At 34.5% G+C, this 15,181-nt stretch overlaps 1 protein-coding gene across 2 annotated transcripts in view; it reads right to left on the bottom strand.

Moving 5' to 3' along the window:
* CSMD3 (CUB and Sushi multiple domains 3) overlaps window positions 1-15,181 on the bottom strand; it is a 771,720-nt gene that overhangs the window by 316,377 nt on the left and 440,162 nt on the right. For both annotated transcript variants that reach the window (XM_084864313.1, XM_084864314.1), the window contains 3 exons: window positions 11,081-11,263; window positions 8,143-8,469; window positions 5,041-5,235 (listed from right to left, as the gene is read on the bottom strand). In XM_084864313.1, coding sequence (XP_084720439.1) covers window positions 5,041-5,235; window positions 8,143-8,469; window positions 11,081-11,263 — 705 coding nt within the window. The remainder of the gene's footprint in view (window positions 1-5,040; window positions 5,236-8,142; window positions 8,470-11,080; window positions 11,264-15,181) is intronic.

Here is a 15,181-nt window from a genome sequence, read left to right as displayed (position 1 = left end):
CTCCTTAGAATTTAGTTATTTCTTAAAAGGCTTTTAAAGAAGACCATTTTCATGAAGATTATTTACTCTTTGTTATAATCACCTATAATTAGGTTTCCTATAGGATTAGTATGCATTTCAAAAATGAAATTATGTGCATAATAGTTATTTAAATTACTGGATTTTAAGTGATATAGTAAAGTATTTTAGTGAGAGAAGGTCCTGGAAATATGAAGAGTTTCTGACAAAAATTCTTCGTATGTGCAGGACTCCTCAAGAGGCATGAAACCTGAGAGAGATGCTCAGTGCAGGTCAGTCAGGAAAGCCTTGCCAGCACATTGATAAGCAGGCACATGACAGGGAAATGAGCACATGGAGACACCATGGTAGCAGCAGCAGAAGAGTATGGAGTGGACAAAGTGCAGGGCAGAATAAGGACACACACACACACACACACACACACACACACACACACACACACACAGAGGACATGAAGAGAAACCAGGAAGAGAAAATAAATGAGCCTGAGTAGTAAATTTAATAAAATGAAATTTATAAAAAGTACACAACTGCCCTAGCAAACAATCATAGTCTTAATAGCAATACAAATAGACAGCAATAGCTTAGTTGCCCAAACCTTACAATTTTATCATACCCATGCACTGTTTATATTATATAATTAATTTTCTCTAGATACACTTTTATTTTTAACTTAAATGACCTCTTTAGACTTTCCCTAAGCATACATACATACATGCACACTAATTAGATCTCGCTCTCTCTTTTCTTTTGGTGCTCATATAAATTGGGAATCAGATGTCTGAGATTATGATTGAGAGAGTAGAGTCAGTTAGAACCCACATAATAAGTCATGAAGGGGGTATCTTGACCTCAATCTTTTGGAAGGGGATATTGAATCTTTTTCTCCTTAACTACAGCTCCAAATTGTTGATTCCAAAAAAATGGAAAGTTTGCCTCTATACCTTGTTCTGCATTTTGTTTTTCTTGTCAGGGAGGTTGCAATAATAACAATATTCAAAATATGATGTCTCTGCCAAGAAGGACAACTTGTTTTCATTAGTTTTAACTCAGTGTCTTAATTAAATCAACAGCTTTGAGCCAACAGCATTCCTCCAACTCTTCCAACGTATTTTATTAAATGTAATCCTCTTTATCTGTAAAGCAGTCCAGTGAATGTTATTATGTCCTAATTATATTCAAGAACATGGCCATGTAATCCAGAAGGCCAGTATTTCATTTCCATTTTTGTTGAGGGGATTGTTTTAGATCAAAGGGGGCATTGCTGGCTACAGTTCAAAGGGTGTAAAAGACAAAGAGCCACGTAAAAAGAAGATAGTACACATGCATCAGAGCCTCGGAGTCCCAGAGGAGAAATGACTATGAAGAAGTTAATCCCTGGAAATAAGTGAACTGAACAACAAACTGATTTTACTGAAATGAATAGTAATAAGAGCAGAAGCAGGAGGCCAGTTTGGAAGGTATCACAGTAAACAAGAGTGGGGATGATGATTGCTGGTACCAGGCTGCCAGCGGTGAAGGAAGTAGGAAGTAGATGGATTTTGAATACATTTCAATGATAGAGCTAAGAGATGTTTCTAACTGATTGCATATGGTTGGTTGTTATAGAAAAAAAGGAGTCAGAAATTACTCCAAGAGTTTCAGCCTGAATTACTGGAAAAGGGGATGCTGTTAATGATGATGGAGAAAGTTTGTGACATATATTGTTTAGGGTGATTGGGGGTGATCAGATTAGTTTCTGACAGGATAAGTTTGAGCTGCCTATTTAATACCTAAGTGGACACTTTAAGTAGAAAGCCAAACATATGAGTCTGGACTTCAGGAAAGAGAACCAACCTGGAGATTTAAATGTGAGAGACATCGGTAAATAGGTGTTATTTAAAGTTGAAGACTGGAAAAAAATTACTAATAGAGTAAGTGGAGATAGGGAAGAAAAAACACACTAGCAGAGATCAAAGACACAAGGAGAAACCAGGAAGAGAAAATTAATGAGCCTGAGTAGTATATCTAATAAAACGAAATTTAAAAAAGTACACAACTGCCCTAGCTGGTTTGGCTCAGTGGATAGAGCATCAGCCTGTGGACTGGGTCCCACGTTTGATTCCAGTCAAGGGCACAAGCCAGGGTTGCGGGCTCGATCCCCAGTGAGGGGCGTGTTTCTACCTCTTTCTCTGTCTCCCTTCTTCTGTGAAATCAATAAAACCATATAAAATAAATTAAAAATTAATAAGATAAAATATTAAAAAGAAAATATACAACTTTTAGACTTGTGTAATTTCTTTTTCCATGAATAATTGAGTAATTTTATAGCTTTAAACTATTGAGACATTTCATTTAAAAAAAAAAAGGTAAGTGGTATACATTTCAGATTTTATAACAAAATAATAAATACATTTTAACCCAACTCTCATTTTTGGTCTGCAAATAAATCTTTCTCATCTTTCAGTCTATATGAGTACAGTTTAGTAGTATTAAAAATGACATTCACCAATGAATAATAAATCCTCATACCCAGGAACAATTTTCTTCTGTGGCTGAAACGGAGATAGGAGACAATTTATGTCTAACTGTCTCGCTTTTTAAATCAAAAAGTTCTAGATGACTTAGTGCTCTCTGACACCGAGGAAGAGAACTTTTGTGTTTTGTTCTGAGTCTCATGGGATGGTATCTCTTTCAAGTTCTTTTGGGATGCACTGGTTGGTTTATTACTGGCAAATACAGAAGCAGTCATTTATAAAGTAAAAATACAACTCAGAGGTTATCTTGAAAATAAATGTCAAAAAACTTGATCTCTCTCTTCTTTTTGTTTTTCAAACAATGTAGAATTACTTATAGTGAATAAAAGATTGTATTTACCAAGCTTCCAAGGAGACAGAATCTTAACTGAAAACTATTAGGATGGATTAACTAATTTTTCTTAGGGGCAGATCTTATGTTAACTGAGTAGGTTAGGTCTTATGTTAACTGAGGATTAAGTGCTGAGAAAAGTTTCTAAATACATATGAGTAAGAACATGGAACTGAGAAGAAAGAAGAACAGTTTCATAATGATAGAATTGTGTGTACAATCATGAGAGAGAAAAGATGATGATGATGATGATGATGATGATGATGATGATATTTACATGTATCAGCTACCTTGAATGGGAAAATAAGGAGAGATAGCTTAGGAAGATAAGTCATCTGTTTACTGCACCGTATAAAACTTTTCTATCCTAATTCTAAAGGAAAAACAAAGTAAAAATCTTTATTATTTGCTAATGTTTCTTGAATAACTATAGTTCCTGAGTCTGCCTGAATCAAGTCAAACTACCCAACTGAGCCACATTGGCAATTAAATTATTGGAAAATACTGTATTGCCAAATGGTAGAAATAAATCAGATACCCGCAGAATAGCAATACAAGCCCCAAAGGCTATAGTAGAGACATACTCTGAGATCGAAATGACAATCTGGAGAGAATGCACAGTTCAGGATAGGGTGTGCCAGCTAGACTCTGGAAGCTAGAGGATCAGACTTGAGCAGTGTTACACAAATTTACAAAAAGGAGAAACTCAAAAGACTTTCCATGAAATCAGTGTCTGGAGAATGGTTCTTATGGAAGTCCAAAATACAGCCAAATTCTTGGAACACTGGGATGTTTTCTCAAAAGAGAAAGTGTCTATGGCTTCTACCCACTCCTTTAGTCATCACACTCCCCCAGGGATTAGTGGCTGCTGTTGGGTTTCCAAGTAAAGTGGCTGTAGTAATCACTAAATCAAGCCATTTCCCTTTTACAAAATGGCCTTTCCTTCTGTTCATGAGGGGCTGTATGGGCTAATGGGAACACTTGTCAGTTATCAATGATATCTTTTTTGTATTATTATTGTTAAATAGAAAAATATTTACTTGTAACTATGTCTCTATAAAAAGTGAGATATGACACCTCACAGGTAGGTAGTCTGCTTCATCCACTCACCTATGAGTTTCAGTTACTGCCTTGCTCGTGTAAGCATCTGAGGTCATGACTCCTGATCTACAGTATTGGGCAGCAGATGCTATCTGTGGACTCAGACTCATCAAGACCTCTTCCTAATGGCAGTAAGCCACACCATATTGGGGGAATAAATATTCAGAGAAATGTGAGCTCAGTGTGACTTGTTGGAATGATATGTTTGGAATATAAGGTAAACTCAGAAATAGTTAAAAGCTAGACATTCACTAGGAAAAGTTAGGAGCTGAAGGGAAGATCAGAAACACCTGCAACAAGTTCATGACAAGATGAACTTATGGCCAATTCACAAAATAACCACAGACTCAAAGGGAGTCATCAATCCAGTGATAATTCTTAAATAAAGCCCCCACCATATTCCTATAGATCCTAAATTGATATACCATATATAAACTTGAAATATTTTATTTTTACTTATGACCATCCTTCATTCTTACTAATTTATGACTTTATATGAGTATATATATATATATATATATATATATTCAAAGATATATACTTCCAAACATTATATATAACACATATATATTGTCCTGAACTTTCTTGACTACATTTTATTGGGCCAATTAAATTGATAAAAAAAATTAGCAACTATGCCTTCAAAAATTATACATTTTAAATAATGGCTACATTAGCATAATTTATTGTAACTAATAATAGCATATTTAAAAAAATTTAATTAAGTTTATACCAAAATGGTTAAAACACCAAAAATAATGAATAGAACTATATAAAGTGTAGTATACTATCACTATAAAGTATACTAAAGAGAATTTGCACATGCAATCAATATTTACCATTTATTAATGTATATCTTTTCTTAAGAGCTCTTTTTAAAGGAAACTTCTAAAATGTCTGTAAAATCATTTTAACATGGAAAATGAAAAGTGTAACTTATTTAATTACTCTATGTATAATGTATAAAACTCACATTTCAAGAAAATGACCACAACAGTTCTGGTAGAACAATGCATTTCCTGTTACAGTCTCTAGTGCATAATCGTGATGGGGTTATATTGCCATTGTGCTTACCTCCACACCTTGGAATTGGTCCACTCCACATCACTTTTCCATCCATGAGAATACATGTAATTGTCTCCGTTCCCTGGGTTTTAATAAATCCTTCCTCACAAATGACTGAAATCGAACTGCCCAATTGGAAATTGTCCCCAAACCGCCTTGCGTTGATTGGTATTCCAGGATCAGGGCACTCATTATGTCCAAATGCTTGACAAAACAAAACAAACAACATGAGAAAATTTTTTCTGTAGCATGAAAAAGTGATTATTAAAAAAGTACGTTCATAACTAGAAAATAAATAAATAAATAAAAATTGGAGGCTCTCCTCTGCCTAATCTGTGATGTGCAATAGTAGGGATGGCTTTAACATATTAGTTTCACAAGATTTCGAAATTGAACTGTTTCTGCTTATTTCTGGACACTATTAGGCTTAGTCTATGCAAAACTTTTCAGTAAAAGCTAGTCAGAATTCCAACAAATGTGAATACAGAACACGGTAACTCTATACCATGGCAGACCTCTCTTATGAGCCACTGTTTGGAATGAAGGGATCATCTCAAAGTGGGAATTAAAGTGAAATGTTTCAATCTAGCATGAAGGTTTTACAAGTTCTTTATCATTGCTGTATATCACCTATTTTCTGCCAACTAGGAAAAGGGAAAAGAGATCATTCTTTGTAATTACCATGTTTTAGGCACTATGATAGGCGTCTTAGAAATGGTATTATCTCATTTTACATTTAGAATGGCCTGGGGAGCAAAGTATCACTACTTTGAGAGATTCAGAAAAGGCTAAAGAACTTGCCTCAGATCTAAGATAGGACTGAAATGTATCTGCTGGTGTGGTTTTCATTTTTTCTTAACGTATTATATCTTGGGTTATATGTCTGTCTCTCAAGAGAATATGAGTTCTTGAATTCAGAACCAATACCCTATTTTACCTTGTATCTCCCAGAGTGTGTATTTTTTAGCTCAGTCCCAGCAAGTAGCAGAAGTGGAATGGCAATGTGTTTCTTTAAATTTCTCAGGATTATAGATTGCATGAGGGCTACAAATTTTTCTCCTTTCTTATCTGAATGACCCAATATGTACTATAAATTTTTAACTTAGTATAATATAAATGAAAGAATATTTAATGCAGCTAAGTTAAAACATTTACATAGGGTTTATAATTTCACATTATATTTAGACTACATAAGTACATGCAGTTATTTTAAATATTCTCACTAATCATCACTTTGATATTGTTCATGAATTATATAATTTTACTACCCATTCTCATTTTTAAGTTAAACCATATAAAACAACATTAAATTCTATAATGTTTTGTATAGTTGCTCCTATACAAAATTCTTGGTGGACATTTTTCAAGAATAAATAAAAATTTCAGTAGTAAACATTAAATATAAGAATTTACATATGCTGAATTAAGTTATCTACTAGATAAATTAAATAGGGAACAAGGAGCCATATTTCTATGACACCCTGAAGATACGAAAACATTGAAATTAAAAATACTCATTTAAGACAAACTGAAAATTATTAATATAAGAGATACCATAAAATGTATACACACACTTTGAATAGTTATAAAGACACTGTTTATTAAAATGCATTTCATCTTCAAAATTGAGCTATCAGCTATTAAAACTGTATATACATTTTTGGATACCCTATAACTGTGTGTGTATTTATCTATATATCTATCTATATATCTATCTATATATCTATCTATCTATATATCTATATCTATATCTATATCTATATCTATATCTATATCTATATCTATATCTATATCTATATCTATATCTATATCTATATCTATATCTATCTATATCTAATTTATTGCAAAAAGGACTTCCAGATAAAGCAACAATTATAAATGGCAAGTCTCTATGACACACATCATCACCAATTTAATGTTGTGCAATTACATGTTGATACTTATTAGCAACAGTATTCACCACTAGTGACACTGTGAAAAGACAATAACTTTTATTACTAAATGCCAAAGCTCAGAATGGAATGGACAGGGCTATAGGTAAAGGGTTCAATTCTTTTGTCAAGAGCAGAAAACTAAATCCTACTGTTACATGACTCTTAAATATCAATTTGTTAAGTTGGTTAATTGTGGTAGTTTTAAGGAAAATCACTAGTATTCTATAGCTTCAGGTAAAACATTTACAAACAGAAGCATTAGTATCTAAGACTATTAACCTACTAAGATAGTTTTCCCTTTATGTAATTCATCCTTTGATTATATTTATGCCATTATTTTTTCAGAAAAATAATATACATTGTTTTGAAATACAAGAATGAGTGATAGACAATAGCTAAATAACCCCAAATACATTTCAAATCTAGAGCAATATAATAAACAAAATAATAAACTATCAAATGTCAAGATAAGAGTCAAAAGCCAACTAAACAGTAAGAGATGATGTTATTGATAATTTATTAAATACCATATACTCTAAGCTATTTACATTCATCATCTACTTTAGACCCAGGAGGTTTTCAGTGACAGGGACACTGAACCTCAGTTATTAAACCTGAATATGTAGACAAGCCAATACTTGAAGCTGCATAGTTTCCCTTTAAAACTCATATTTTTAATTTTTAAGAGCTGATATTTTTCCTCCTTGGTGGCTTTGCTAAATCTGCTCAGTGGTCTGCTGCCCCTAAATTAACGATTTCCTGCATTGTGGTGCTTCCTGTCATGTGAATTTATCTTTGGAATTATAATTCTGGGCTGTTATTATTTGTTAATGTCTCCTATTGGTTTATAACTATCTTAAGGAAAGTTCTATCTCCCTTTTAATAGCAGAGAAAAACTTGTGATATATAGTAGGTTGAAGTTATAATAAGACTTAATAAAATAACATATTGGCTGATATAACAATGATATTTGAAACATATTCCCTTAATAGCAGGCCTCTCATACACAACAGGGAGTAAAATATGGTTGGCCATCAGGACCAAATGAACATCCCTGGTCTAAGTATGTGTATAACTTGTTCAACTTTCCTCATCTGTGGAAGAAGAGAGCTGGTTTGCACGATTCCTGTCTAGCTGAACTTTGTAGAAATATGTCATATAGAAAGCATAAACTTACTGTTATAAGTGATGTTGAAGCCACGCCCTGACATGGAGTGGTCAGCTTGAAATTCCAACCTCAGGATGTGACTGTTACTAGTGAGATGGGAGGGCACCTCAGCCCCAGTAAAGGTTCCAAGTATTGGAGAGTCTGGAGAGTCACCGTCCTTAACAGCCAGGAAGTCAAACTGAGATTCCAGGTCAAAGTCATTAAAAGAAAGGTGGATCCGACTGCCCGGGTCAGAGATTATTGTCCAGATGCAGTTCAAATTATTTCCATATCCTTCTGGGTAATCAGGAGAAAGGACTGTTCCCATTGGTGCAGTAAAGTTAGAGAGGCAAGGGACTGTTAAAAGATTACAAAATAGAATAAATGTTAAAAAGTCATATTTTACCTTACATTGCCCTATCCTACAATTATGATAATCAATTATGCTTGAAAAATACTAACAATTTAAAATACTTTATAAGACAGAAAATAAAAGTTACCTTTTTACATATCAGAAATGGAAACTAGATGACTGTATGCCTAAATATGCGCAAAAATATAATTGAAGCAATAACAGTTACTTATTTAGACATTTATCATGTTTGTATTAGAATGCTACACAATTTTGGTCCTGTGCTTAAAAATAATATTAGAGAAATATGTTGAGATGTTATAGAAAGCAATATGCTTATGAATGATTAAAACGACAAAATATTATGTGAATATTATTAGAAATGGCAAGATGTAGCCCAGACAAAAATTGTAATAAGAATGGGATTGGTCAGTTTCATTCCTACCATGGCCATGGGATGCTCTGATAGTTTATAACATAAATAAGGAAATTCATTAACTTTTTAATTGCCACCCCTGTGGCTAGCACTGGAAAAACAAGTAAACTCTACACCATACTGAGTTAAAGTACCCACCTACCTCCAGTTTTCTTTTTCTAATTTTTAAAAATATCTGACTGAAAGGTTCACATAGAATATTTAGAAAGCAAAAGCAAAAGGAGGATTAAAAAAATAGAAGAGTAAATAATCACACCAAGGAAATCAGTTGACATAACGATGCATTTTCTTTCAGCTTTTATTACATGTTTTTAACAAAATTGAATTTATGCAATTTTGCACCAAATTTTATTTACAAAGGGTGAAAATGCTTTGAAATAGTTTGCTAAATTTCTGCCTAGAAAATTGTATTAATTTATACTGAAATATAACAAATATATTAGTGAATACAATACCCCGACCAGCATAAAAGGATCTGACTATTTTACCTTTCTTATTTGATGGAAAAATGACCAATTTTCTATCTCTAAAAAGATGAATTTATGTCTAAATGTATATAGATTATATAAAGTATGCAAAAAGAATAATCAAAATATATAAATTATAAAATTTGTCATTTTTATATACACTATCTAACTTCAATTTGCTTTTTCTGTATGGAATTATGTTAGACGTTAAAACCAAGACTTGGAAACTGAGAACCATTGGACTGAATCCAGACTGCAAAAGTGTTTGGTTTATTCTTTTCTTATGCCTAAAAAAAATAAAATAAAATCACCTTTGAATTCATCATATTTCACACTTGAGGGGACAAAATGTGGAGTTCTAACTTCACTAATGCACTACAGTTCCCTATTACTTTTTGTTAGCTTTTCTCACTCGTACCTGACTGCATCCTGACTTCATTGATTCTATAGCCTTGATCTAAATTAAGGGTCAGCCAACTTCTTCTGTGAAGGGACAGAGAATAAATGCCTTGTCTATATAATCCCCATGGTCTCCTTTGTAACTACTTAACTCTGCCACTGAAAACAGGAAAGCAGCCATGGGCAACAGGTAAGTGAAAGTGGTTATGTTCCCATAAAACTTTATTTACAAAACCAGGATTCAGGCTAGATTTGGCCACAGTCCCTAGTTTGTCAATCTGTCATCTAAATGATCCCCATTTGGAGCAAGAGCTGTCCAAAATCTACCACTCTAATTTCATCAGAAAGATAGGGAGAAGTCCTTGGTTTCATTTTCCAGGTTTCCATTATCCACAGCCAATCTTGGTATTTTAAAGCATATATTATAATCAGATAAAATGTAGGTCTTTAAAAAAAGAAAAAAAAAGGAAATGTTGAAGTAAGGTTTGTGCTAATGTCTGTGCAAGAAATAGAGGATTTCACAAATAAAAAGCATTAACATAATAAATTGAATATAAATTAAAAGCCATATTTAAAAACTAGAAAAAATTACTTTTATAATTATTGGCTTATATGCTTTCATTTGGGAATATTCAAAACTAAAATTCAAAAATTTTAATATTGCAATCACACCTGGCAAGTTGTATTTGTTGGTAATGAAGATAGTATTTAATTGAACCTAAATGTGCCTCAGTATACGATACAGATATTTTTATTGCAGTTAAATTGGAATATTTTAATGTAGTTTTTAAAAAATACTTTATTATAATCCAAGCATACTATATTTCATAAACATTAATGAATTTTATTCTGTGCAATATAAATAAATGACACATAGATATGCATTAATGTGAGCATCTACAAGCAAAAATAAGTTAAGGCATAATACACAAAATATAAGCTTTAAATATTTTATGTGTGTCTGCAACTAAGCATATACTATCTTGTGAAAATAAATGAGTTACTAGAATAAGTTCAGATGTATAATTTCCATAATAAGTATGCTATCTATAAAGTATAAAGTGCCACCAATAAAGTGTTATGAGAACATATAATATATACTTTGCAATTACCAAGTAAACTTTGTTAACTTTATTTAAATCTGTAATGAAATTTATAATTTGGCATAAACACACTTGTTAAAGATAGTATCACAGAGTGCTACTCATTCAAAAATAATTACACGGTTCCAGCTCTTTGAAATTAATTACAAAAACAATTTTATGCAAGGACAGGGTAACATATGCTATCTGGGAGAAAGCATTTGGTACTCACAGATACAGATGGGTATGTTTGCAGACCATTGGTTATTCTCTTGACAAACAATGGATTTTTCTCCTATTAATTCAAACCCAAACTGGCATTCGAACCTTAAAACATCACGGTTAGAAAATCCATCGCCTTCTCTAATTCCATACAAAGGTGTACCAGGATCGCCACAGCTTTCTTTTTCAATTTCTGTAAAAGTAGAAGATTAAAGTCACTTTCCATGGGCTTCAGGCATTTGATATCCATACATCCAGGTTAGTTAGTATATGTACACTCTATCTAGCTAAGATATTTCAGAGAAAAAGATGAAAAGTATCTGATATTATTATAAATTTTTTTGCTATTCTTACGGACATGTTTTGATAAAATTATCTGTAGGAAATAGTGTATTTCTCTGATTTGGGGGAAACTGAGGTCATCAGAGCTATTGTCTCTGTTCCAAACAGGACAGTTATGACAAGATTCAGATTTTCTTTTCTTTTTTTAAAATATATTTTATTGATTTTTTTTTCAGAGAGGAAGAGAGAGGGATAGAGAGTTAGAAACATCGATGAGAAAGAATCATCAATCAGCTGCTTTCTGCAAACCCCCCACTGGGGATGTGCCCACAACCAAGGTACATGCCCTTGACCAGAATTGAACCTGGAACCTTTCAGTATGCAGGCTGACACTCTATCCACTGAGCCAAACCGGTTTCGGCAAGATTCAGATTTTCTGACCCAGCTGGTGGGGCTCAGTGGTTGATTGTAACCCAGAAACCAAGAGGTTGTAGGTTCTTGCAGGCTTGATCCCCAGGCCATGCAGGAGACAACCAATCAATAACTTCCTCTCTCATTGATGTTTGTTTCTACCCCATCCTTTCCTCTCTCTAAAAACCAATAAAAATATATTTTTAAACAATTCAGATTTTCTATCTGTAATGTACATATACTCATCCATACACACATACATAGAGTGAGGCAAAAAGTAGTTTTACAGTTGCGCACATGTGAGACAAAGTTTATCCTTTTTATTTACTAATTATTGTATTATTTTCCATACGAACAACTGTAAACCTACTTTTGCTCTGTACATATGTATTTTCCCAAATACCAACACGTTGAGAATTAGGTTTCAAGATATGAATTTTGGAGGGACACACATTTTCAGCCTATAGCAGAGGCAGTGATGGTGGCGCCAAAGGTTGAAGACGTCTTGACGTCAAGTAGATGATGGTGTAGCTAAGAGCCAAGCAAGTAGAAGCTAGGCCAAGGAAACAGCCAGTAATGTTAGGGAATTGATTACCTGTGAAGGAGTTGAGCAAATCACAAATACATTAAAAATAAGGGTAGCCAGCTCGGCCGGTGTGGCTCAGTAGTTGACCCCGGAGGTCAAAGTTCAATTCCTGGTCAGGGCACATGCCCAGGTTGTGGAATCAGTCTCCAGTAGGGAGCGTGCAGGAGGCAGCTGATCAACAATTCTCTCTCATCATTGCTATTTTTATATCACTCCCTTTCCCTTCCTCTCTAAAATCAATAAAAATATATTTAAAAAAATAATAATGGTAGCCAAAAGCTACACTATTAAAAAAGGAATGTGGGGAAAAAAGAAGGCTATAAAGAATCCTAAGGTGATTGAACTAAAATTGGGTGAATTGTTGGAAACTCATGTTTAAAATATAAACATAGACAGATAAAAAGATGATAGATCTAGACATTAGTATGTGTATAAAAATACATACATATCAAAAATACACACATATATATGTGTATTTTCTAGCTATATCTACTAAGAGTCCTAAAACCAATATACCCCTATACTAACAACTATATTGAATGTTCAAATCTTGACCTCGATATGATTTTTCACTAAAAGGGACCACGAAGGCTGCTTCTGAGAAGAACAAGATGAGACTGGAACACCTTGTTCTGTCAGAGAACAACAGCGACATGCTTGAAGAATGATGGGACGTATCAAAAGGCAGAGAAACAAGCTTGAGGGACTCTATCACCATTCTGAGGCAGTTTAACCAACAATGTAATGACAGATTACTACTAATTGAGTACAATTTAAATTCATAAATCCATATTGATATAACTAAACAGGAGAGAAAACTCTGTCTCCATATAGAATAACATTTAAAATTGAAAATATACCTTTTGTAGCCATGATAGTGATTTTGGATTTGGGGTGAATGTTTGATTAAAAGCAAGAAACTAGTGTGGTGAAGGCCCTGGGAGGGGATGGGAGTGGGCAGGAGAGAGGTGAGTGGGGAAAAAGGGGACATCTGTAATACTTTCAACAATAAAGATAAATTTAAAATAATAATTTGAGTCCAATCAGTGTGGCTCAATCGTTAGGCATCAACCTATGAACCAGGAGGGTTCCCAGTCATGGCACATGCCAGGGTTGTGGGCTAATCAGTAGGGGGTGTGTAGGAGGAGCTGATTAATGATTCTTTCTCATCCTCTTCTCTCTCTCCCTCTTCCTTCCTCTCTGAAATCAATGAAAATTTTATTAAAAATAATAATGGTTTGAGAAAATAAGAAATAAACAAAAACAAGATATTAACATAATTTTGGATTACCCTTCTGTAAAAACACTTATCAATCACAAAAGTGAAAATGGTGATGGTACCATGGGAAAACCTAGGAGACACTAATTTTACAAGGATCTCATAACCAGTGTGGATTATCCTACCATTGCCTCATGCATGATACACTAAGTTGAGCATCATTTTTGCCTAAAATGAATGGCCTAAGTCTGTGTATGAAGAAGGACTGGACAGACCCAGATTCAGAGGCGTATTATAGGCTGAAAGGCTTGTACTTTTAAAGCTGTCATGGTCATGACAGACAGGGAAAAACTGAAAAAAACAAATTGAACAAAATGAAAGAGACATGACAAGCAAATTCAATAAAGTTCCATGGGTTGAATCCTGACAAGGAAGGAAAGAGACATTTTTGGGTAGAGAAATTTGAATGGAGTCCGTGAAGTATTTGGTAGTGTTGTACTGATGTTGATTTCCTAATTTGGATGGCTGTTGTGTGAGAGTCTTTGCTTTGCTGACATTCAAACAGTACTTGGGAGTGATGAATGAATCATTATGTTTGTATCTTGCCCTCAGAGGGCTCTTTGGTAGTTTTAAATCATGTCTGCAAATCCTTTACTGTTCCTCCTATCTGAAGGTGGACTCAGCTTCTCCTCTCTCTGGTCAGCATTATTGACTAGCTTCTAATGAGTGCAAGGTGGCACAGAGATGCTCATGACCACTTCTTTTGGCTTCTCTCCTAACACTACCAGTTGTCTCAAGCCCCTGCAGGACTGGTGTATGGAGCAACCACTGGTACAATCGCCAGGAGGCAGATTTGACGCCACCGAATTGCTGGAAGCTTTATCTTCCTCCACAGTTTCCATAAGAGGCTGCTCTGCTACATGCACACAGCCTTATGAGGACTCAATGGGATAGCTTGCCTAAAGTCTCACATTGTAAGTGGCAGAAATGGATTGGAACCCAGATGTTATGGTTCCAGAATATGAGTTCTTAAGCATTATACCCTCTCCAAGAACAGCCGAGGAATAGACAAAAGAAGGAAGAACGGCAATAAAGAATAAGCATATAAAAGTATGTGGTTCTACTAGTAAGCAATATAAGACGTCTAAAATGTGTGTAGGTATACAGAACTACATAGACAGAAAATCATAGAATGACACAGTTACAACTTTTGAATACTTTACATTTCATAGTTCTGTCATTATTGTAGGATTTGTGAGGTGGGTATTTTCTGTTTTCCCTTCAAGAACCATTCTGAACCCTTTTCTGCCCTTTTTGTTACCCCCTGCCCCAAGGATGGGGGTAAAGGCTGACCCACATGGACCCATTAATAGGCTCCTGTGCTACCCGACTTCCTGTGTGTGCACTTCCTGTGTGTGCAATGGGTGGTCAGGAAAGAGGAGGCACTGGCCAGAGGTCAGGGGAAGAGTGCAGTAAGGGAATTCCCCTCTCCTCTCCTCACCGCCGCCCAATTTCTTCTCTGCCGGATCACCCTTTACTGAAAGCCAAGTTTATTTCAGGCAGCCTTCTCCTTACAGCTGCCCTCTGAGAGCTGTGGTTCTCATTCCTGAGGA

This window comes from Pipistrellus hanaki (assembly GCF_964339955.1).
Source record: "Pipistrellus hanaki genome assembly, chromosome: 17".
NCBI classification, from domain to species: domain Eukaryota; kingdom Metazoa; phylum Chordata; class Mammalia; order Chiroptera; family Vespertilionidae; genus Pipistrellus; species Pipistrellus hanaki.
This window is presented reverse-complemented; position numbering and strand designations above follow the sequence as displayed.